General features: G+C 36.7%; 1 protein-coding gene across 3 annotated transcripts in view; it reads left to right on the plus strand.

Annotated features, from left to right (window-relative positions):
* Positions 1-23,888, plus strand: part of UTRN (utrophin) — a 506,315-nt gene that overhangs the window by 355,895 nt on the left and 126,532 nt on the right. For all 3 annotated transcript variants that reach the window (XM_067010961.1, XM_067010960.1, XM_067010962.1), the window contains one exon: positions 9,687-9,843. In XM_067010961.1, the coding sequence (XP_066867062.1) occupies positions 9,687-9,843 (157 nt within the window). The remainder of the gene's footprint in view (positions 1-9,686; positions 9,844-23,888) is intronic.

Consider the following 23,888-nt stretch of genomic DNA (forward strand, 5'->3'; position numbering starts at 1 on the left):
TTTGTATTGAGTTGTATGAGTTCTTTATATATTGGGGGTATTAACCCCTTATGGGGCATATCATAGGCAAATATCTTTTCCCATTCAGTAGATTACCTTTTCATTTTGTTGATGGTTTCCTTCTCTGTGCAAAAATTTTTTAGTTTGATTAGATCCCATTCCTTTATTTTTGCTTTTGTTGCCTTTGCCTAAGGAGACAAATACAAATATATATATATTGCTAAGACCAGCAAAGAGTGTACTGCATAGATGTTTTCTTCTAGGAGTTTTATGTTTTCAGGTCTTACATTTAAGTCTTTAATCCATTTTGAGTTTATTTTTGTATACAGTGTGAGAAAATGGTCTAGTTTCATTTTTTCACTTGTAGCTGTCCAGTTTTCCCAACACTACTTATTGAAGAGAATGTCTTTTCCCCATTGTGTAGTCTTCCCTCTTTTGTTGTAGATTTAATTGACCATCTGTGCATGAGCTTATTTCTGGGCTGTCTATTCTGTTCCATTGATCTATGCTTCTGTTTCTGTGCCAGTACCATACTATTTTGATTACAGTCTCTTTGGGTATTGAGACAAAGAAAATGAAAAACACTGCTTTGAAAAGATATATGCAACCCAGTGTTCATAGCACCATTATTTACAATAGCCATGACATGGAAACAGTCTGCAACTGTTTATCAACAGTTGAATGCATAAAGAAGATTTTATATATATACATACACACACACACATATACAATGGAATATTTATATATCTGCATATATATGTATCTATATGTGTTTGTATATATATGTGTGTGTGTGTGTATATATATATATATATATATATATATATATATAATGGAATATTACTCAGCCATAAAAAAGAATGACATTTTACCATTTGTGACAGCATGGATGGACCTGGAGGGTATTATACTTACTGAAATAAGTAAGACAAAGGCAAATACTGTATGTTTTCACTTACATGTGGAATCTAGAAAATTAAACAACTAAACAAATATAACAAAACAGAAACAGACTCACAGATACAGAGAACGAATTAGCGGTTACCAGAGGGGAGTGGGGGAGGGGCAACATAGGTGAAGGGAATTAAGGTATAAAACAAATAAGTTTCAAGGAAGCAATGTACAGAACAGGGAATATAGTCCATATTTTATAATAACTGTATGGAGTGTAATCAATAAAAATATTGAATCACTATTGTTGTACACCTGACATTAATGTTATATGTCAATTATATCTCAATTGAAAAAAAGATAAAATGGTTTATTATTCTTAGTAATGGGCCCTCATATAGTAAGCACACCTCAGAGAGAAGTGGTACAGGATGCATTTAATACTCTGGAGCTAGACTGCCTAGTAAGTTTAAACACTAGTTTTGTTCCTGGGCAGCTGTGACCCTGCGGGGAGGTTACTTGGCCAATATGTATCTCCCCCTGTGCAAAATAAGTATAATAGGAGTAACTTCCTCATAGAGTCACATGAATAGTTGATTTAATTAGCCTTTATAAAGTACCTAAAACAGTGGCACATGGTAAGCACTAAATAACTGTTAACTATTATTATAACTCTCATTGATTACCATTATGTTTGGAACTAATTAGTTCAAAAGACATAGAAATTCTCCCTACCCCGTCTTGTTTCTTAGTCACGAATATTGGGAATTTCTGAGAAAGTCCCCAACAAGTAGCATCCCTCTTTCCTGGCTGGCTTCAGAAGAAATAGGAAACAATCGTAAGGACAAGTGAGAACAACAGTGTCATGTTAATTACTGACAGACGCTAGGCTGGAGGAGGTGGTTAGAGTGAGAGCTAAATGAGGCTGTTAACCGGACTCCAGAAGCAGGCAGAATTCCCAGCAGTCACTGGACAATGTGGCACACAGGAAACCCTGCGTGGAAGAGTAGGAAAGAGCTCAGTCTCTGCAGGCTTGTTCTCCAAAGGAGAGTGGGCTGAGCTCACTAGATCCAGTTATTCCCCAGATCTACAAATCAGATTCCTCACTCTACCTCTACAGGGACAGAGAGAGTGAAAGGGTGGAGAAGAGGCCAGGAATGTACTTAGTGAGAAAACCCCTTCCCAAGGAGCTGGGGTGTGGAGGTGTTCTCATTAACAAAAACGTGGAGTAACTTCCCCCACAGCCAGCTGCCTCCTTCAGTTCTTACTGAAAATGTTGCTTGCTGAGCGCACTATGAATTCCTGTTCCTCTATTCTTTCCTCTCATTCCTTTAAAGTATAGTCTACATTCGCACTGGCTTCTCCTATGTCTTTAATATTTGTTTAAACTCTCCCATCACTCTTCTTTATAATTGAAAGTTGACTGTCCCCTTAATTGCCTGCTTTACTTGAAACACTCTTTAATAGAGTTCAGTTTTCCCATTTTCCTTACCTGGCAGTCAACAGGAACATTCTGAATATTTAACAACGACTATGGACACCAAGTTGAATGCTAGCCATAAACTCCCAGTATGGCGCCAGCAGACACTGGCTGAACAGCGGCCCTGCGCACAGGGATAAGAGGGAACGTTGGCAGCCTCATTGCTATTTCTTAAGCATTGCTTCTCCATCTCTCAACAACTTGTCGTTAGAAGTGGATACATCTATTATTTTACCTTCTCATCATCTTATTCCTGCTTCCTCCTGATGTATAGGACACTCTTCTACTTTACTCATTGATTTGAGCATGACTTCCTTTTTATTCTGCATCTTTTCCTCACTTATCATCCTTGGTGTCATATCTCTATTGATAACTCTGTATATTTTGACTTCTCAGTTTCTTCTTACTTTATCTCTAAATGCTTTTAGCCCTATTTTGTTTCTAAGCCCCATAGATCTGCCCAGACCTAGGACTTCGTTAATATCCCATGTTATCTTGGCATCCCTGGGATGATCAATCTCAGGAGACCAGGGGCAAATTGTTTTCAGAGCACACATTTTATTTTTTTACATCCCACCTGGCCATGCATATCTGAGTGCCATTGATTTTGCCATGTTAGTTGGAGAAGAGCCCTCTGTTCTAGCAAATCAGGATCGTTTAGAACGTCATCAGTAAAACAACTCTCCTTCACATTAAAGTTATGGATTTTATGAAGAGGCCCTTCCTTCATTAGCTTTATATATACCAGGACCATCTATATACTATCCCCTAACTTTGTAGTTTTATTCTGTATATATAATTTGTCTACAATATTCTAACTAGATTGTTTAAAAATGCACATCCTGCAATATTTTCAACTGAGGAATTCCTAGCTTTCTTTTTATTTTTCCTTCATCTTCCCGAACCTACACATCTTTCTCCTTATCTTTAGTTACTTAAACACTTCCACTTTTCAGACTTCATCAACCCCATCTACCCAGCTTGGATTTCATCATAAACCATTTCAGTAATGTCAGGACCTTGAAATTCCTGTCTGCTTTTCCAATCGCTGATGCTCTGATAACCATACCCTCCCTATCCCCTGATCTAAATTCCGGGCTTCCTACTGTTGCACTGGAAAGTGATAAATGATAACATTTCTTCAACTGTAACTTGACAGTTTCTACTTAGAATTGCTGTTGCAATTCTGAATGATTTTCTATCATAATCACCACTATCCCTAACTTTTAAAGATTTCGATTCCTCATTGGCTCCCACAACCTCTCGAAATCTCCCTCTCTGCATGCAGCCTTGCTTCATTCTTTTCTGAGAATAAGGCCATCAGATAGATGTCCCTTCTGTGCATTCTGTATTTCAAATTGTGCTTTCATTGTGCTACAGTCAGTATTGTCATGGCCGGGAGTATCTGCTGCAATTTATCATCATTTTTAGAAAAGAGACTATCTGTCAAAGATCATAATAACAGCTAATATTTACTGAACATTCACTGTGTCTACATGAAATGCTTGATGTTACCACCATTGACCATGGCGTGATCATTGGAACTACGGAATTACATGTGACTCAAAGCCTTGGGTTAATATCTTAAGTACTGTTTTCCAGTCTTTTCGAATAACTTTTTAATTTTTTATTTACTTATATTTTTGGCCATGTTGGGTCTTAATTGAAGCACGCAGGATTTTCGTTGAGGCTTGTGGGATCTTTCACTGCGGCGTGTGGACTTCTCTCTAGTTGTGGTGTGCAGGCTCAGTAGTTGTGGCGTAAGGGTTCCAGAGCACACAGACTCTTTAAGGTGCGTGAACTCAGTAGCTGTGGCATGCGGGCTTAGTTGCCCCGTGGCATGTGGGGTCCCAGTTCCCTGACCAGGGATCGATCCCGTGTCCCCTGCATTGGAAGGCAGATTCTTTACCGCTGGACCACCAGGGAAGTCCCTTTTCGGATAACTTTGATCACACTTTTAAAATACAGAAATCTAATTTACCAGCTATTCTGTTGCAATCAAAAAACAATACATACAAGTCTGTATTCCACTTAGATCGATATAAGCAAAGATAGTTAGTGATTTGAAACCTGAGCTAGAAGATAAGCTCTTAGGAACTTTTAACAATGTTTTTTACTCCCTGGAAAAATGTGAATTGGAAATTACTAATAAATTCAGTAACGTGAAGGCCATGGCTTAAACTTATATGTTAAATTTGTATAATTTAGGATTATGTTAATTAAATGTCCACTTATCAGCTTAATGTTCAGTATGTTAATGTTTAATGTTTAATATGGATCCTTATTAACACGGTTTCAAAGGCCAGAGAATTCTCAAATCTAATGAAAACAGGGTTCAAAGATAAAATTCTATCTTCCCTTTCTTTTATGAGCCTCTTAAAGATTCAGAGCACCGTTTTAGAGGCCCTTAGAGGAGATTAACCTTTAACATCATCATTACATCTAACGTGATCACATTTTTACAGTGTCATTGACACCAGTTTTAACTTTAGGTAGTCGATTTTGCTAACCATATTGTAAAACTTATAAATTTTTTTTTCTCAAATCTCACAGAGGGAAATTCTGCAGCTTTCCTTCTTGTTTTCCTCTGGCTCAGTGCTTTTCGGTAGAACTTTCTACAGTGATGGACATGTTCTGTGTCTGCACTGTTCGGTACAGTAACCACTAGCCATATGTGCCATGTTGAGCAGTTGAAATGTGGCTAGTGTAACTGGTGAACTGAATTTCCCATTTTACTGATTTTAGTTAACTGAAGCTTTAAATTGAAATAGGCACATATTGCTGGTGGCTACAATATTGGAAGCACAGCTTTGGTGTTCTTTTCAGAACAGACTGAATTCTGAGGACTCTTTTTTTCTCCTAGTCAGTCTTAATTCCTTTTCTGGAAGGAGAAATAATCCCCTTTTAATGTTACTGGTTATTCTTGCACTAATGAAGATATTTTCTTCCACTATAACTCAATTTGTAATCTGTGGGTTTTACCATAAAATAAAAGTTTCTTTGTAATAAGAATGCCAACGTGGGTATTTAATTCTGTGCATTTCTTCCTTGCACAATAGGGGATAGTATATCTTTACTCCTCTTAATTTGAGTCATCAAATTCTTTGGCAGACCTACTACTTTTCAAATGTATCTTTGCTTGTCTACAAATATACCTTGGCAGTTTCTATCTGCCCTCTTAAGTGCTGTCCATGATGAAGGCAACATAGTGGAAAGAGATTCGAATTTAGTGTGGATTCCAGATTCTCACCATGGCTTCCTGAACAAGTTTCTTCCTTCTCTGAGCTGTAGTTGCCTCAGAGAATTGTTGTGAGGTTTCCTGTCTCAGAGTATATTTGGTTTACTTGTCTTCCTCCTAACTTGACCCTAGAACCTTCTATTTCTGAACCAGTGTAGTGCTTGATATCAGAGTGGGTGCTCCATAGATGTTTGACTTTATTGAAAAAATGAAAAACTGTACTTTATTTTAATAAATGCTCCTCTTACTCATTCACACAGATTGCTCTCTTTTCTTGTATCTGTATTTTGGGAGAAGGGATAATAACTTCTTTGAAGAAACATTAAAGGTAGAGGCTTTTGGTGATTTAAGATAGATATTAATATTAATACATAGTTTTCCCCATAGTTCCTTTTCTACAATATTTAAATGATGAGGTGCCATTATTATGGATGTTTATGTTCAAAAATGTTTTCATATTATAGTTTTAAAAATAACTGGTCATTTAAAAATGTTCAGAGAGTTGTAAAATAGATGACTCAATCTAAAAAGAATTAACTTGTGTGAAGCATTTTCTAAAGTAGACATAACCCTGAGTTGCTAATACATGCAATGAAAGTATCTATTGCTTTGCACATGTCAGGTACCCAAAGAATGAACTGAAGCAGATGAGAGGATAATAAAGTCTATTATCCAAAATGTGAGTGCCCACAGATATGTGTTAGATAAAGAAATGTTTTAAGTGAAGATTCTGGAAGCATGATTGATGACTGGTGAACTGTAATCTTGGGGAAATATAAGCCTCAGAATGTTTCAAGTAAAATTGAAAAAGTACAACTATACCAAACACAAATGTAAGGTTTCTTTTTGCAAAGCACTCAACCCAGTGCCCAAGAAAAGGCTTTCATCTTGAAAGATGAAAGAATTAAATTGAAACTAGGACACTGAAGGCTACTACAGAAGCATGCTTTTATTTGGGCATATGGTAGTAATCCACCAAACACATATTTATAATCTATCGGAGAATAACCAGAACAGATTTTCCAGGCAGAGCTTCTGTCACATCAGTTTGCTTTTTACTATGGAAAAAGAAAGATATAGAGAAGCACATAGACCAATGTTATCTTTTTTATTTCAAAGTCACTTTAGTATCACACTTAAAAGACTATTGCCTTCATCTTTTAAAATAATTCTTCAGGTGCTAAATGCCATAGATTTCAATGATCAATTTCATTATTTCTGTGCAGTCAAAAAGTAAACTGCATTGGAAAAGACATTATCATGTTCTTCAATACAATGAGTGTGTAACTAGATGTCATAGGAATGTAATGTCTGGTTTGGTTATTGATTAAAGAGTTAAACTATAGACATTGAAGATGCAGGATCAAATAATCTAAAGTAAGAGGTCAGGGTGTGTGCATAAGTGTCTTGCACACAAAGACACTCAAGCACTTCTTGATTGACTAAGGACTTCTGATTTCTAGCTTTTATTTATTTATCAATATTTATTATTTTAAAATATTTATTTATTTATTTATTTATTGGCTGTGTTGGGTCTTTGTTGCTGCGCGTGTACTTTTCTCTAGTTGCAGTGAGCGGGGTCTACTCTTCATTGTGGTGTGTAGGCTTCTCATTGTGGTGGCTTCTCTTGTTGCAGAGCACGGGCTCTAGGGGTGCAGGCTTCAGTAGTTGTGGCGCATGGGCTCAGTAGTTGTGCTCGCGGGCTCTAGACCGCAGGCTCAGTAGTTGTGGTACACAGGCTTAGTTGCTCCACAGCATGTGGGATCTTCCTGGACCAGGGATCGAACCCATGTCCCCTGCATTGGCAGGCGGATTCTTAACCACTGCGCCACCAGGAAAGTCCAGTATTTATTTTTGGGATTTAAAAATACTGGAAAGAAATTGTACCAACTCAGTCAAATATACTGAGGACAAAACGCTTTGTAACTGGCAGAGAGAATAATATACTTGAAATTATTTAGTTCTCTTCTTTGCCAAGTAAAAGTTTTGTTTATCAGGGACATATTTGGCCTAAAATTAATCAGTACGAACACAGAAAAGCTGGCCCTCAAACAGAATCAGGATCTCATTAAAGCATACGTTTGTAATGTGAGGTCAATCATAGCACCTGTAGAATGAACAGAAAAGGCTGTAAATACAAGAGGATAAAATAGAATTTCAAATTATAATTATGATACCTCAAACTTTTTTCTGTACTCATAACTTCTAAACAATTATTTCGTACCTAGCTTTTTTGAATAAGATAGAATTTTATAGTTTGAATAGTTTGTTTTATATTAACCAGCTGACAATGGAACTATAAATGGATTGCTGGAAAGTTGGTCTTTTGTGTGTAACAGAATGCAGGTTCATGGTATTTTAGAGATATGCAGAACTCCCATTTTTTTCTTTTAGCCAAGAATATTGGCTGATAGACTATGGTCATTGTTTTAGGAATTAGAGATGAACTAGAGATCAGAGATATATAGTTGTTCTTCCGAAAAACATTATGAACTTTTAAACAAGACTTATGATATTGTTGAATATCCACTGCTGGGAATACCACCTAATGTGATCAATGGGGAAATATTTGTTTGAATGAACTATAGCAGAGCTATTAGCTTTGAGACAAAGATGTCCAAAAAGGAAATTACTGATAGGTCTGAGGGGCAGTAGTTGCTGTGCTTGGTTGATTTATTCATATCACTCAGTAAAGGAGCAATTTTGTGGAAGTGGGGATCATAAGCCAATGTTAAGGTGAACGTTGTGGTATGAGAGGATGTGAAACATGGTCAACAGAGATTTCTTGTACCTGGGGTTGCCCCAAATGAGTCATCTTTTGCTATCATAAATCTTTAGTCTTTGGAAGCTGTTATGTAACAAGGCTTATGTCTGTCTCCATCAGCCTTGCCCCTTTCATTCTGAAAGGTCATGGACAGTCAAGATAATTCCATTTCATGCAGTTTAGCATGTAAGTCCACATTCATGGTCTGTCCACTGGGGTGATGCAAGATTGAGGAAACACTGATTCCTTGAGTCTCTCGAGTTGTTTTTGACTGACTTATCTTTTTAAATTCAACTCATGTGGTGTGGGCTTGAGGCAGGGCTTTCTCCAAGGCTTTGGGCTTTCTCCAAGGCTCTAGCAGGAGCAACTAGCAAATTTGTCTTTTATTTACTTTTCTATTTTCAAAGGCTTTATTCTTATTGAAGCCTTCATCACATAAAAAATGTTTTTCCTAAACATAGTTCCCTAATTATGAAGTTCACAATTTAAGAACCTGAAGATACTTTTCTGTGCTAAAAACAGAAATTATTATTGAAACAAAGACCTCATCTTTGAAGCAGAGTATAAAGTACTGCAGTGATTTCTGCTCAGTTGTTTTCTATTCATAACATTTGTCACTGGACATCAGTCAGCCATAAGCCAAATAGTGTTCTATCCAAGTAATCCTTTATTGTTTTTCAACTTTTTGAGATAAAGGTTGGTGATGTTCTGCTTTCAGTAATTTATTTGAATACAAGAGAAATCAAGACATTAGTAATTTTCCCCCCTCAAATTAGCTTTTTTGGAAAGAAAAATCATACGAACCTGTTGCATATACTCAATTAGTACAAAAATATATAAAAATTAAGTGTTTATTGTGTTCTCAGTAGTAACTGCATCTGGTATGTATCTTTCTAAAAATTTTATACGTATATGATTTCTTCTCTCTATCCCTCTCTTTGTATATATAGATGAAATGAGAAAAAAGTTACATTTGAATGTGCATATGTAATATACATAAACTACTGAAACTTGCTTAAATAATTTTACATTATATCATGGCCATTCTTCTTGAGAGCCTCATATTGATTCCTTTGTGGTGTGGAGGTGTATGTTTTAACTTTTGACAGGTATTACCAACATATCCTTAATATTCTAGCTTATTCGAAATAACTGTTACTTACAGGAAATGTATATTCTTTTTACAAAGTTTCAGCCTCCTTCTTAGACGTGAGCATTAGTTGACTGTACATGGTAATTAGGCTAAAGGAAGGTACATAATTTTTTGGATGCGTTTCAAATGTCTAAATGTGGTCAGCATTATCTCTTCACAGGGCTCATTTGGAGGCCAGTGCTGAGAAGTGGAACAGGTTGCTGACGTCTTTAGAAGAACTGATCAAATGGCTGAATATGAAAGATGAAGAGCTTAGAAAACAAATGCCTATTGGAGGGGATGTCCCAGCCTTACAACTCCAGTATGATCATTGTAAAGTAAGTTGATCACATACGGTGGGTTCCTTTTTTTCATTCATTTTGATTTTGGTGAAGTAAGTACTCAAAATAAAATAAATATGTGAGTGGAACCAATTATGACAGGTTTTTTTCCCCCTCTGTTCCTGATTATCAGTATTTAGGCATTCTATTCAAATTGCATGCATCACTCCCTTTTTTTTCAAATTAAGTTTTCTCTTCATATTTAACTGAAGGTTTTTTCAAATGTTGCAGGTATCTAAAGCACTATGTTGCTTTTAGCTGATCATGAAATTTATCTATTTCTAATAGATTTTAAAATATTAATATATTATATTGGGGGAAATTTTACTGTAAGTTAATCTTAAATTCAGAAGTTATAGAGTCATAAAGAATTATATACTATCTTGTTTTATTAAATGAAAGTAGAAAAAATAAGGACTTATAGTAGTAAGAAAATAGAATAGATATAAATCTGAAAGCAAATGGAGACCATTGTATTTAAGATCATTCTATGGGTTTTGGGGGGTTTTTTTGTCTGAACTTAGACCCTTTTTTGTCACATTTTTATTCTGCTCAAATATCTATCTCTATGCAAATTTGTACTCTTACTCTGAAAAGCAGATATACTGAATGTTATCAACTGACATTATATTCTTATAACCTTGTATTATTTAAATTCTTTGCCTCATTAGCCTTGCATTCATTTATATAATATATCTTCATACCCATTTTCTCATATATCACATATCACCTTGTTTTATTTTTTCCTCTTCACATGCAATGCAACTTCTTATTCTAAATCTGTACCTTTTAATGTGAAAATGACAAATGCTAACACATGCTTCTTGTAAAGGAAGACATCCTCTATATTATAAGTTGCTTCAAAACAGAATGATAAGACCTTGAAATCTATCTTATTTTGAAGGCTTGTGACCAGGTTATTCAAGTTACCATTTGGGTAAATTTTCTCTTTGTACTTGAAAAGAGAATATGATAGAGAAATAGCTCTAAGATTAAAATAAAAAAGGAAGACACTGTTGGTATGTAATATGCAAAAACTAATAATGATGATAGAAGATTTAAAATTACCGATTTAAGAAAATCAATTTCTCCTTACCTTTTTCAGTTTTCCCTTCTATTAATAATTATATACCCTTTTTGAGGATTCAGGTATTAGTGATGAAGTAGAATAATACAAAGCTCTTCTAATAGAAGTGCTTTGTTAAGGAATAAAATGCTCTTGTGACCGTATGCTACCATTTTGATTAAAACTGAAATCTTGAGGTAGGAAATGATTGTCCACTTCTAGCTTTAACAAGTAAAGTGCACATCGACATTTCCAGTGTGTGCTGGCCATGTTCTAACTCCTGCTCCCACCAAGGTTACCCTGTTTTAGATTGTATTTTGTTCTGTCTTAGGGTGCAGTTGCTCTGCTTCAACACTTTGGACACAGGCATTTGGATAATAAAGATAATATTGATAATGATGCTGATGATAATGTCAGTTCATTCATTCAGCAAGTACCTGAGTGCCTAATATGCATCAGGCACTATTCCAGGCACTGGTGAATCAACAAATGAACATAAGTTCTTGCATGGTTCTGAGCGATACAGACATCAGACCAATAAGCAATAAATGTATAGTATGTCCCATGGTAGTAAGTGCCATGAAAACAGTAAAGCAAGGTCAAGGAGAGAGAGAGGGTGGGGATAGTATAGGCAGCAGAGGTGTTATTTTATACGGAGAAGCTTGGGAAAGTGCCGTAAGTGGGGTGATTTTCAAATAGGGACCTGAAGTTCAGGAGTTCAGGAATGTATTTCAGTAATCCAAGTGGGGGATGGTAATGACTTGGACAAGGATATCCCAGTGGAGATAGTAAGAAGTAACAGATTTCTGAATATATTTGGAAAAAACAACAGGATTTGCTTATGGATTAGATGCATGGGCTGGGAGAAAAAGAGAAGAGATGTAGTGTCAGGAGTCAAAGATTTTTGGACAAAGCAAATGGAAGAATGGAAGTATCATTCAGAGAGATGTGGGAAACTGCTGGATGAGCAGTCTAGGGAGGAAATTTAAGAGTTTGTGTTTTGACATTTTAAGCTTAAGATGCTTATTAGGCAGTTAGATATACGAGTCTGATGTTGCAGGAAGGGTCAACCAATCAAAATTATCAGCATATTTATTAGCCGTGGAATTGGATGAGATGATCCAGGGAGTCAAGAATTCCAAGACATGAGCTCTGAGGCACCCTACCTTTAAAGGTTGGGAAGATGAGGAGACTGAGAAGGCAGAGCCAGAGGGTAGAAGAGCCAAGAGAGAACAGAGTCTAGGATACCAAAGGCAGAAAGTATTTAATAAAGGAGGGTGTAATCACAGGGATCAAATATTGCTGAGAGGCAGAATAAGATGAGAACAGAAAAGTGACCATCTGTAGACAGTCTTGTTGACGTGGACAAGAGTCATTTCAGTGGGGTGGTGAAGTTGGAAACCTGATTGGTGTAGACTCAAGAAAGAATATGAGCAGAAGAAGTATAGAGAGCCCTTTCAAGGATTTTTACAACAAAGGAAACAAAGAAATGAAACAGCAGCTGGAGGGAGAACGTGAGGTCAAGTAATGGTTTTGTAAAGATGGAGAATAATTCAACATGTTTCTGTGATGAAGGGAATGATCCTGTAAAGCAGGAAAAGTCAGTGACGCAGGAGGGAGTGTACCATGTAGGAACAGTGATAGGGTGGGATCTAGTGCACAAGTGGAACCATTTGTATTAGGTAGAAGAGCTCATCCAGTTTAACAGGAAGAAATGTGGAATATATGGGTACAGATGAAGGTAGATTGGTACATGTGGGTGTGGGAACATATAGATGTTCTCTTTCTATTGTCTCTGTTTTCTCCGTGAAATAAGATGAAAGGTCAACAACTGAATATAAGAAGAGGGAAGAAGATGTGGCCATCTGAGGAGAGAGGAGGTAGAAAATGTAGTGTAAAAGTGGGTGCATCAATAAACTAGGAAATATACCAAGACCGCAGGGCAGCATAACAGGCCGACCTGGAGTCAGTGCTCATGAACTTAAGGTGAGAACAGCCAGTGTGAATGTTTTTCTTCATCCATGTTTAGTTGTTCCAGTGAAGGTGAGGAATTAATTGGAGAGCTGAACTGGAACAAGCAAATGTGATGGAGTAAGAGAGGGGACAGGGAGTTACAGAAATACAAGGGAGTTATATAATGAGTGCTCATGGGATTGAAGCTGGCTAAGGGGAGATGTGAGGATATGGGAGATATGAGGGGCAGTAAAGTGGTGTTCAAAGTCAGCGCTTCGGGGGCCTGAAGAATTGTTCAAATTGGGAAACTGGGAGCAGTTTCCAGAAAACAGGTTGTGGTCAGAGAAGGGATGCTAAAATAGAATTTATGGAGGGGTGCATTTATGGTTTATGACAACATCCAGTGTCTTTTTGCTAAAATGAGCTGTGCGAGTTGGGTGGAGAATAAGGCCTTAGAGGAGAGCAGGTTGAGGAGCTAAGAGGCTGGGTAGTGGAAGGATTGTCTGTGTGGCTACTAAAATCACCATGACCATGAGAGAGAGCAGATGTTAAAATGATGAAAGAAGGAAGGGTAATGGTGATATAATTTAAAATTCTAATATAAAGATGATGTTTTCATATTCCATTAATCCTTTGAGTCTTAAAACTACTCAAAATCCCCTTGGTTGGGAATGGAGGAGGGGAATAGTGTAAGTTGGATATAGATTGTCCCTGCTTTCTAGATTTCTTGGTGCCTGGTTCTAGACTTTCTCAGGTTACTTCTTTATCACAATAGCTATCATTTAGCACATTGTGCATGATCCAGACTACTGCTGAGGGATTTTTCTTATCAGTAAGTCAAGAGTTTCCATTTATCAGTCTGTACTTCTTTAACTTTCTGAGTTATGTATTAGATGGTTTATATGAATAGCCAGATTTTCTGAGTATGTATTCTCACTCACTGTTATATCCTCACTGGAAATAGTCCTTTGTAGAGGTTTGTGTTGATTCTAGTTTCTATAACATATTTTATCATAGTCCGCCTTCCAATTTACCAATGATCCAAAACTATAAATGTTCTTAATATTATATATTATTAATGTTTGCCAAAAGCTTCATATTTAACTCTGAGAACTAAGCAGGCTAAGATGCTAGGAGATACAAATTATGGAATAGTGTTCAGAGTAAGTTTGTGGAGATGTGTATTAGTTTCCTAAGGCCACCATAATGAAGCTCATAAACAGGTGCTTCAAACAACAGAAATTTATTTTCTCATAATTCTGGAGGCTAGAAGTTTGAAATCAAGTTGTAAGCAGGGTTGGTTTCTTGTAAGGGCCCTGTCCTTGGCTTGTAGATGGCAGTCTTCTCCCTGTGTCTTCACATGGTGTACCCTGTGTGGGTATCTGTGTCTTAAAACTGCTCAAAAATACCCTCTTTTTATTAGGACCCCAGTCATATAGGATTAGGGCCCACTCTAATGAATGTCCTCATTTTAACTTGATTACCTCTTTAAAAACCCTATCTCCAAATACAGTCACATTTTGTCAAAAGTAACCTTCTTTCCCAAATGCCAAGAGTAATGTTTCTAATTGCTATAAATTATTACAAGGAGGGAGAATAGTTAGTACAATTGGGGTAATATTTAAAGATGTGACACCTACCTGTAGTAGTTTACCTTTCTTACTGAACTTCGCCAACTAGGCATTGTATAGTCTAACTGTATTGGAACCTCAGCCTTGCTTATGTTCTAACCTAAATTTCTAATTTATCCTCAATCTTTTCTTAAAATCAAAATCCACTTGGGTGTACATGTCGTAGCTCTATGTGTCAGGCAAGATTTTTCTTTCCCATGTCCTTGGAGATATCTTTTCCCCTGGTCTTCAGATTTTTTTTTAATCAGGGAAAATCTTGTATGTGTCTGTGTGTGTGCGAATGAGTGTGTACAACTTAGAATTGTCAATTATTAGGATTGAAAGGAACCCAAGAAATAATTCAGTCCAATCCCCTTATTTATAGTGGAAGCAAATGAGAGGCATATGATTTAATGATATCTGAGTTTTCCTTCCTCCTTCCTTCACTTCCAGCAAATACTTATCATTTACTTAGTGTGTCTGGCAGTTTCTAAGACACCAGAAGGACACAGGTACAGAAAACAGATGCAGTCCCTGTCCGCATGGAGCTTCCAGTCAGGGAGAGCCTATGTTTGTAGCTCTCAGACTTACAGTTCCTATGTCTTCTCTGTGCTATGAGAAATCATTGCCAACAAGGTTTGTGGTGGCTGAGCTGTGAACTGCACATTGCTGTCCCAAATCTCTGGTTGTCTGCCTAACCACCCATTTCTCTAATCCCCTACTTTGGTCCCTTGGTTATATAATTCAGGCATGTTTTCAGTTCGTGTGCACATTTATTACAAATATTTTTTCCTTAAGCGATTATAGAATTCTCTTCAATTATAACATTATGATGTAGCTTTAAACGGAACATAAAATAATTTTTAAACTATTTTTTTCACAGATATGTTTAGAATTAAATGTAGCATTTAGTCTTTTTCTTTTCATTTTTTCTATTATTACAAACTTTGTAATTTTTTTCTGACTTCTTGGTATTTAAGTCTCCGTCATGATAAATTTTTAAAAATCTTTTTAACTTCAAAGAACTCTTGCCTTATGACTTAAAAGTATATACGTAGTTAGAACAATCAAAATCAACCCTTAAGTGGTTTGATACTAATATTAGGCAAGATATTTTGTTCTCTAAAATATTCCCATAGGAAGAGGGGACCTTGTATTTGATTTCAAACTCGTTCTCTCATTTTACAGGTGGCTGTCTGACTTACTTTATTTTGAACCACACACTACTATTTAGGGAAGTTGAATTAATTTGACATAATCTCTCCAAGCTGAATTAGAATATCTTGAGATTACTAGATGGATTTCTTTTTAAATACGAGGCAAAGAAGTTTAACTCTGATTTGTTAATTATTCCAGGGGATATGATCACATAAATGCAAGTCTTGAATATTGTTGTACACAAATCTTTTAAAGATCAATTTAGAAAGAGATACCATATGTTCTTCTGCTATGGACAAGACAAATACACATCTACCAGATACATCTGAAAACCACCTGTGCTGATATTATACTTAATTACCACTTAAGTTTTACATTAAAATTTTCAGTGACGTTGTTATATACAAACCAAAAAACAAGTCTATGTCTCAGAACCTTAGGTGGATGTGAGGTTACTACGTGCTGGAAAACGGTTAGGCGACTCAAAAGTTGCTTCCAGTGATGTCAAAATCTGATGTCAAGGAGTCATATGAAGAATTTGAAGAAAGTAATTATAAGTAGACATCTGACTATTTAACACATATCCTCAGCAGTGTATGTATTCAAGTTCACTGAAAACTTTTCTTGGCTCTTCTCACTTGGATAGTGGTGTATTATTCTCTAGTCTAGCTAGGCACCTTATGTTGGCCCTGTCTGTACAGAGTGATTGAACCTAGTGATTGAACATGGGCTTAGGTAGATCTGATTTCAATTCCCACCCCCTGCTCCACACACTAGCCCTATAAACTAGGCTTTGGGGCATATTCTCCAATCTCTGCTATCCTGTTTCTGACAAACACTATGTATAAACCACTTAGCAGAGTACAAATAGTAAGCGTTCAATAAGCAATAGCTGTTTGGGGTTATTCTTTAAACCAGGACTTATTTTATAGTATATTTTAAATTTTAGTTGCTCTGTGTCTGCATTTTTCCTTAGATTCACTATGTTTGGGTGCTATAAGTTTTGACATCATAACACACACTTGTTGTGTTAGCCTATTGGTGCCTTAAAAATACTTAGACTCCTCAAATAATTGGATGAAGCCATTGAAGCAACAATATTTTTGAGAATTTATATGGGATAAGATATGAGCCTAGAGACTGGAAGGTGATTTATTTCTTGTTCTTAATAAAAGAAAACAGCTTATCATGGAAATGCCAAACCCATAAGACACTTCTGCATGCACTGCCTTTAGTTAACTTATTAATGGCTAATAGGCAAATTATATAGGTTTAACCATGAATCTAATTACCTTGAAAGGCAATATTTGCGTGTTTAAAAGTAAAAGAACACAAATAGTATACATTATCTTACATTTGCATCTCTTTACCCTGGATCCAGTCTGCTTGCACCATCTACAGATGGTTAAGAGACTCTGGTATCTCAGATATAGGTGTTCAGTCACCTCAGATACAAAGGGGTTGGTTTATGGGAACTCATATATTCTCAAAGTTTTCTGAGTCCCATATATATATATATATATATATTCCTATACTCTAGTCCTTTATATGGACATCAATGATTTAATGACACTTTTTCATAACCTTTCTTTGATAATGGCAGTGCAAGCCATTTCATCATCCATCCATCCATCCATCCATCCACCCCCACTATTCATGGAATGACTTATATGTTGAATTGATGCTGAATATACAGAGAGCAATAAGGCACAGCCTCTACTCCAGTGACATATTTTAGTCATTCCTATGCCTAAACGCTCTATGCTTGTGACTGTATCCAGAAGGAATATTATACATTTAAATGTTTAGGTGATGGCTCTGAGACTTCAAGGTCAGAGGTACTGTAAGGTCATACTTCAAAGCACCTCATCCGCTCAAACACCTAATAATTATAGATAAAATGTAAAAAAACAGAAAATCAAGCATGGCAAAATTGGGCTCCAAAATACAACAAACATTCCATAGACCAGAAACAAATCAGAAAAGCAAAGTTGTTAATAGGGTTGATGCTTCTTAAAAAATGTAGCATTCGTAGGCAATGAGCAAGCAGAAAGCCCCACAGCAAAGGCTCAGCTCAAAAATCTATATTATACAGTGAAATGGGTGACTCATGGATTGGCATCTTTCCCTTCTGTTATGTAAATGTTCCAGGAACTGATATTATGAAACATCAATATATTTTGGACTGTTCATTAAATACCTCTACTTTCTTGGATGTTTAAATCAGTGACTCAGAACATTAATAGATTTTCAGCAACAACCATAATAGATACTTTGTTCAATGTTTTAACAACCCATCACATAGGCAGACTTGTTAAATCGTAATCATAATCATAAGTCAAAGTGCCTTGATGGTTAAGTGTTTGGGGTGAGACCTGGTCCACAGTAAATAGTCAGTAAATGGTGGCTAGTCTCATCGCACATAATCTCATCTCACAGTTTTGATCATTTTTGTTTTGTTTAAAACTGTCTAGGCTATATGGGTTGTTTTAATTAAACAAAACCATATTAATATCTGCTATTTACTGTCCAGCAGAACTAGCCCCCCATTACAATCTAGGGTCAACCTGTTAAATTAAACAGGAATCACCTTCCAAACTTTTTAGGTATCTGTCTGGTAAACAACACAATCCTTTTTTTTTTTTTCTCACGTAGGTACAAATTTCATCCCGTCAAATGTCAAAATAAATTACTACTTTAAAATATATAATATTTCTAATAACTTCTAGAATAAATTGATAAAGTTGAATTTTCCCACTTAATGACTTAAATTTGTAGTATCATTTAAAAAGTGTTTTGGAAAGTGAGGTCACTTATATGTAGCTTCACTTTCAAAAGTATGAGATTATCATTCAATCAACGATTACTTAGAAAGCACCTATAATGTATGTAGTGTTCATTTGTAATGTTATGAATTTACTTGTCAGATACTTGTAGATTGGATAAAATTGCAGATTCAGTTTTTGCTATTCAATTTGCACTTCATTTTCTTAACAATGTACCTACTAACTTAGGTAGGAGCAGTTATCAGAGCTCTAACACCCTTTCTGCTGTATAATGCATGTTTGACTTTAGAAACGGAAATGACCAAGAATAATTGAAAGTGTATGATTCAGGTACAATATCTCAGGGGCTTTTCCATTCCTTCAGGGCTATTCTATCCTTTGCTTAACCCAATTTAATTCCTATATTCAAACCTCATTATATAAGAATCAGGACATTTGGGCCTTAAACTGAATTGCCAAGATACATTTGCAAGCTTACCTATTAAAATAACATTGTCTTTAAAACAGCAACACTCTATTATTAAATTGTGTGTGTGTGTGTGTGTGTGTGTGTGTGTGTGTGTGTGTGGTTATTCTCCCTACTAAAGTAATCTGACACTCTGCAAACCTGAAATTTCAGTCTTACCGTGTTATGAATTTACCTAAGGAAAAATTGGCCTTCTTCTAAAATTGATTAAATTATTTCCCAAGTTCCCCTTCAGCCTCTGCCACCTATGTTGACTGCCTTCTTATTAAAAGCACAGCCCCCTAATGTCTGTTAGCAAAGTCTGTGTGAAGACCTGAAGCAGCGGTTCTCTATGTGAGCCTGCACCTATTCAGTTAACTGCATTTGTCTCCCAAGCCTGATGTGGGTAATTGGAACCTCACCCCAAAGGGTCATAGAATATCTGAGTTTAGAGGGAGAGTCAAGGCATCCTAATAATTGTAGGTCCCTAGTGGTGAAATTAAAGAGTAGACAACAGATGTAGGCAAGTAGAGGTCTGTAAAACCAAGCAATACAGCCCCTTGCTAATGAACTGCCTCTGGACATTCAGGAAACTTTTGAGTTGCACCTGATGTTTGCTACATACCTTGCTAGGGGCTGAGCATACATCAGTTCCTAAGATTTTTTTTTTTTTTTTTTTCGGTACACAGGCCTCTCACTGTTGTGGCCTCTCCTGTTGCGGAGCACAGGCTCCGGATGCACAGGCTCAGTGACCACGGCTCACGGGCCCAGCCGCTCCACGGCATGTGGGATCTTCCCAGACTGGGGCACGAACCCGCGTCCCCTGCATTGGCAGACAGACTCTCAACCACTGCGCCACCAGGGAAGCCCCCTAAGATTGTTTTTGTTGTCACAGATTTCACCATCTAATGGCAGAGACAGGTTCGAAAACAAGTGACTAAAGTAGATATCAAAAGCACTGTAATGTGAGTATGAACACACAGCCAGGGAAACACAGATAAATCATGATTGTTTGTACTTGGAAAGGTTGGAAAAGCTCCATAGTGCAAGTATGTAGCCTTCTAGCTGGGAAGAGACCTTGGAATAAGAATTTACTAAAGAGTGTTATCAAAACTCCTGGAGGGAAAATTCTTTAAATTAGCCATGGCTCCAAATTAGCCATGGTGTGACTTGGAGTATGCAGTAGAGCAAGAGATGTTTCTTCCCTACTCTTTGTTTATATGTAGAACAAGGCTGAAAGAGAAAGAAAATATAAGTTCAGGAGCTAATACAGCGCCTGATGATAGTAAAACTGAATATATTTGCTAGATGAAGGAATACATTTATGTGTCCACATTTTTTTTTTTTTTTTTTTTGTGGTATGCGGGCCTCTCACTGTTGTGGCCTCTCCCGTTGCGGAGCACAGGCTCCGGACGCGCAGGCTCAGCGGCCATGGCTCACGGGCCCAGCCGCTCCACGGCATGTGGGATCTTCCCGGACCGGGGCACGAACCCGCGTCCCCTGCATCGGCAGGCGGATTCTCAACCACTGCGCCACCAGGGAAGCCCTGTGCACATATTTTTTTAAGTGTAGGGAAGAATACCGTTTTATTACTGTGAGAAGCTACAGGATTCCTGTCTTAGTTTTAGCATTCATACTTAGTATTCTGATTCAGGCATCATTTTTTATGTCAATGGGGTGGAACCAAAATAAATTTATATATTAAATGTTCATTCAGGGACATTAGGCAAAACTTTTAAAACACTATGGAGATTTTTAAAATTTTGTCTGCATACCAATGAAAAGTAAGCCTGTTTTCTTTCCCTTTTTTCATGTAGCTTTATTGGTGCTATCAAATTTAACGACTCTGCTGCCCTTTTTTGCTGTCATACTGTAATGACTTCAGATCTGTTTATGCTGATTTAGCCTTGCAAGCAAGTTGGGAAAAAAAGTAAATTACAGTCTAACATATTCTCCTTATGTTGGTATCATTTTTTTTCTGCTTGCACTCTCCAATAATCACATAAGTGCCTTTTTGAAAGCAGAAGCTAAGAAATCCTGCTGTACCAGCAATACCTATTTGTTACAGTTCAGATGCCTTGCATAATGGGTGTGTGTCCCATGCAGTCACGATCACACAAGGTTCTGTTCTTTGAAGGGCCCTGCACTGGATTTAATGCTCTACTGCCGCCATCTTGAAATTCTTAATAATATTTGGACAGGGGGCCCTGCTATTTCACTTTGCACAGCGTTCTGCAAATTATATAGCCAGAGCTGCTTGCATCAAAAAGAAAAACATTAATGTATGTTTTGACATACATAAAGCAACACTTTTACGATAGCAAAAGCCTCTTAAAACTTCCTGCAAGCATCTCTCTTCTCCTCAAGTAAGTAAAGCTGTCCTGAGTCCCCACTCTGAGTTATATGTCCCTCATTGTAACTTGTCATGTCTCTGTTTGTTGATGTTGGCTGAGTGGTGACCATTATTTGTCCTCCCCTTCCTGTTGACTCACTAAGTGTACTTCCGTTCTGTCTCTTTACCTGACTTCTGGGATACTACTCTATCCCGATTTTCTTCTCACCTCACTGGTAGCTCCTTCTCAGTTTCCTTTGTTAGTTCCTCCTTCTTCAGCCTCCTAAAATTGGGATGCCTCAGGGGTCAGGCCATGCCAAATTCTCTATATTGTACTTATTCCTTCCTGAACTCATCTGACCTCCTGAGGAGTTTTACATGTCATCTAAATGCCAATCACTCCCAAATTTATATGTTTACATACCATCTCCACCTGGGAATCTCCAGCTTTGTATACGTCTGAACTAAATTCCTGAACCTGCCCCTCAAGACTTGTTCTACCCAGTCTCCCTCATTTCAACTGATAGAATCCTATTCTGATTGCTAGGTAAAAAATAATCGCTTTCAATCTTGTCTTTCTTGCATATTCAGTCTGTTAGGAAATCTTGTTGGTTCTACATTCAGAACATAGAATTTGAATCTGTCTACCTCTTACCAGATGTTCAGAGCTACAATTACTTCTCTGTTATTCTCAGCACAACAGCCAGAGTGTTCCTATTCAGATAAATCAGAAGTCTGTAGTGACTTCCTGTGTAATTCAGAATAAAGACTACAGTTCTCACAATGGTCTGCAAAACCAACATCATCTGACCTACCTCCCACTGACACCTTGGCTCATCTTATTCTTACCATTTTCTCTCTTATATGCTGGTGTCAGCCACACTGTGCCTTCAGTCACAGTACCATGCTGTCTTCTCTGCCTGGAATGTTCTTTCCCTGGTATCCACGTGGATAACTATCCATTGCTTTCAAATGTTTGCTTTATGACACCTTCCTAGTGAAGCCTACCTAGACTTCTCTACTTGAATTGTAATTCCCATCCCAGGACTCCTAAGCTCTCTTATTTTCTTTCTTCCATAGCATTTATCATCATCTGAGATAATTATTTTCTATCATATCTTTATCTACTTCTGGCATTCTAGATGCTCAGTTACTATTTGTTGAACGTTGAATGAATGAAATACACCCAGAGATAACAGGTCCTTTGGTATGAATGTTCCTTTTTTCTCTTTGTCTCTCTATAATCCTTTTTTAGTTGTATGAAAAAATATTACACTTTGAAAATATTTCTACTTTTAAATAGCTGAATCTTTAATAAAGATAATAGCTGGCAGAAATGTAAGCAACAATCTTTCCCCAAGAGCTGGAAATAATGTACTTGAAGTTGTAAGAAAATGTATCAACACCATTATACTTTATGCCTTAATATTGTAGTCAGGTAAGAGGTTACCCAAGAAGTTACCTTTTTCCTGTCTTAATACTGCCTACATTATTCAAAACTAGAGTTGGAAGGATTTTTTTATGGGGGGAAAAGAATTGGCATATTTTTGATTGTTGAGGTAGGTTTTAAAATATAGCTTATTATTTTACCCTCTTGTGCTGAGTATCACCAGATTCTCCCAGTGTTTGAGATTCCCTCTTGTGTCTAAATTTGACACCTTAAAAGCTAGATGAGTTAAGATCCCTAATAAACATAGGGAGTGACTTAAACATACGGAGTCTCTCACTTAGTAACTATGTTGTCATGTATTACATTTATAAATAAATCTAACTTCAGAGAGGTCATTGAAGTAAAACATAATGCAAAAGTTTTATGATTGTTATAAAAAGTATCCTTCTAAAACACATTTGTAATTCTTAATAATGCTGTTCTTTAAAAGTAGTAATTTGTTCAATTATAAATGAACTTGATTCCATTTGGCATTCTTTTCTTAAAAGTATAATTTTTAATTTTGAAAATAATTTATTACAGATTTTATAAAATAAAGAGCAAAATATTAACCATAATTTTACCACTCTAAAACATCCATTTTCATTTTGGGTTATTTTCTTTTCACATATTCACCTTTCACACAGTTTTAATAGGGTACATAGTTTTCTTCCTGTCTTTTCCACTTAGATACATGTCATATCTATTTCTTCATGTTGCTATGCAGTCATTTTCACAATAATTTTTCAAAGTTATTTAATGATCCCTAGTGTAACTGTATTGTAGTGAACCTAAATATTTTCCAGGTGTTAGATGTTTAAGTTGCTTTCATTTTTTTAATCATAAATAATGTTAAAATGAAAACTTTTGTGTTTGTAGCTCTTTTGGGATCATTTTCTTAGGATATAATCCCAAAGGCGATATTCTTGTTTCACACAACATGAACATAGTAATGTCTCTTGGTATATTGCCAACTTACTTTCGCAAATGACTGAACCAGTTTTCTGCTTCCACCAGTGCATGAAAGTAAAGGTTCACTGCAACCTTGCTTACGATTTCTCATTTTTGTCCCTTTTTCCTGTGGACCTTGTATTGTTAGCATTAAAACGCCAGTATTCCATGTCAGCATGGGAGTTTAGAAAACAGTTTTAGCATGCCCAGTTTAAGTCCTCTCCCAAAAAGAAGAAAGAGGGAAAATGGGCAGCTGTGTTTGATTTAGTTGTGCCTAGAAGGATAGGAAAGCAGTCCACTGTTAGACTGACC

The sequence above is a fragment of the Kogia breviceps genome, chromosome 13 (genome assembly GCF_026419965.1).
Source record: "Kogia breviceps isolate mKogBre1 chromosome 13, mKogBre1 haplotype 1, whole genome shotgun sequence".
Taxonomy (NCBI): Eukaryota; Metazoa; Chordata; class Mammalia; order Artiodactyla; family Physeteridae; genus Kogia; species Kogia breviceps.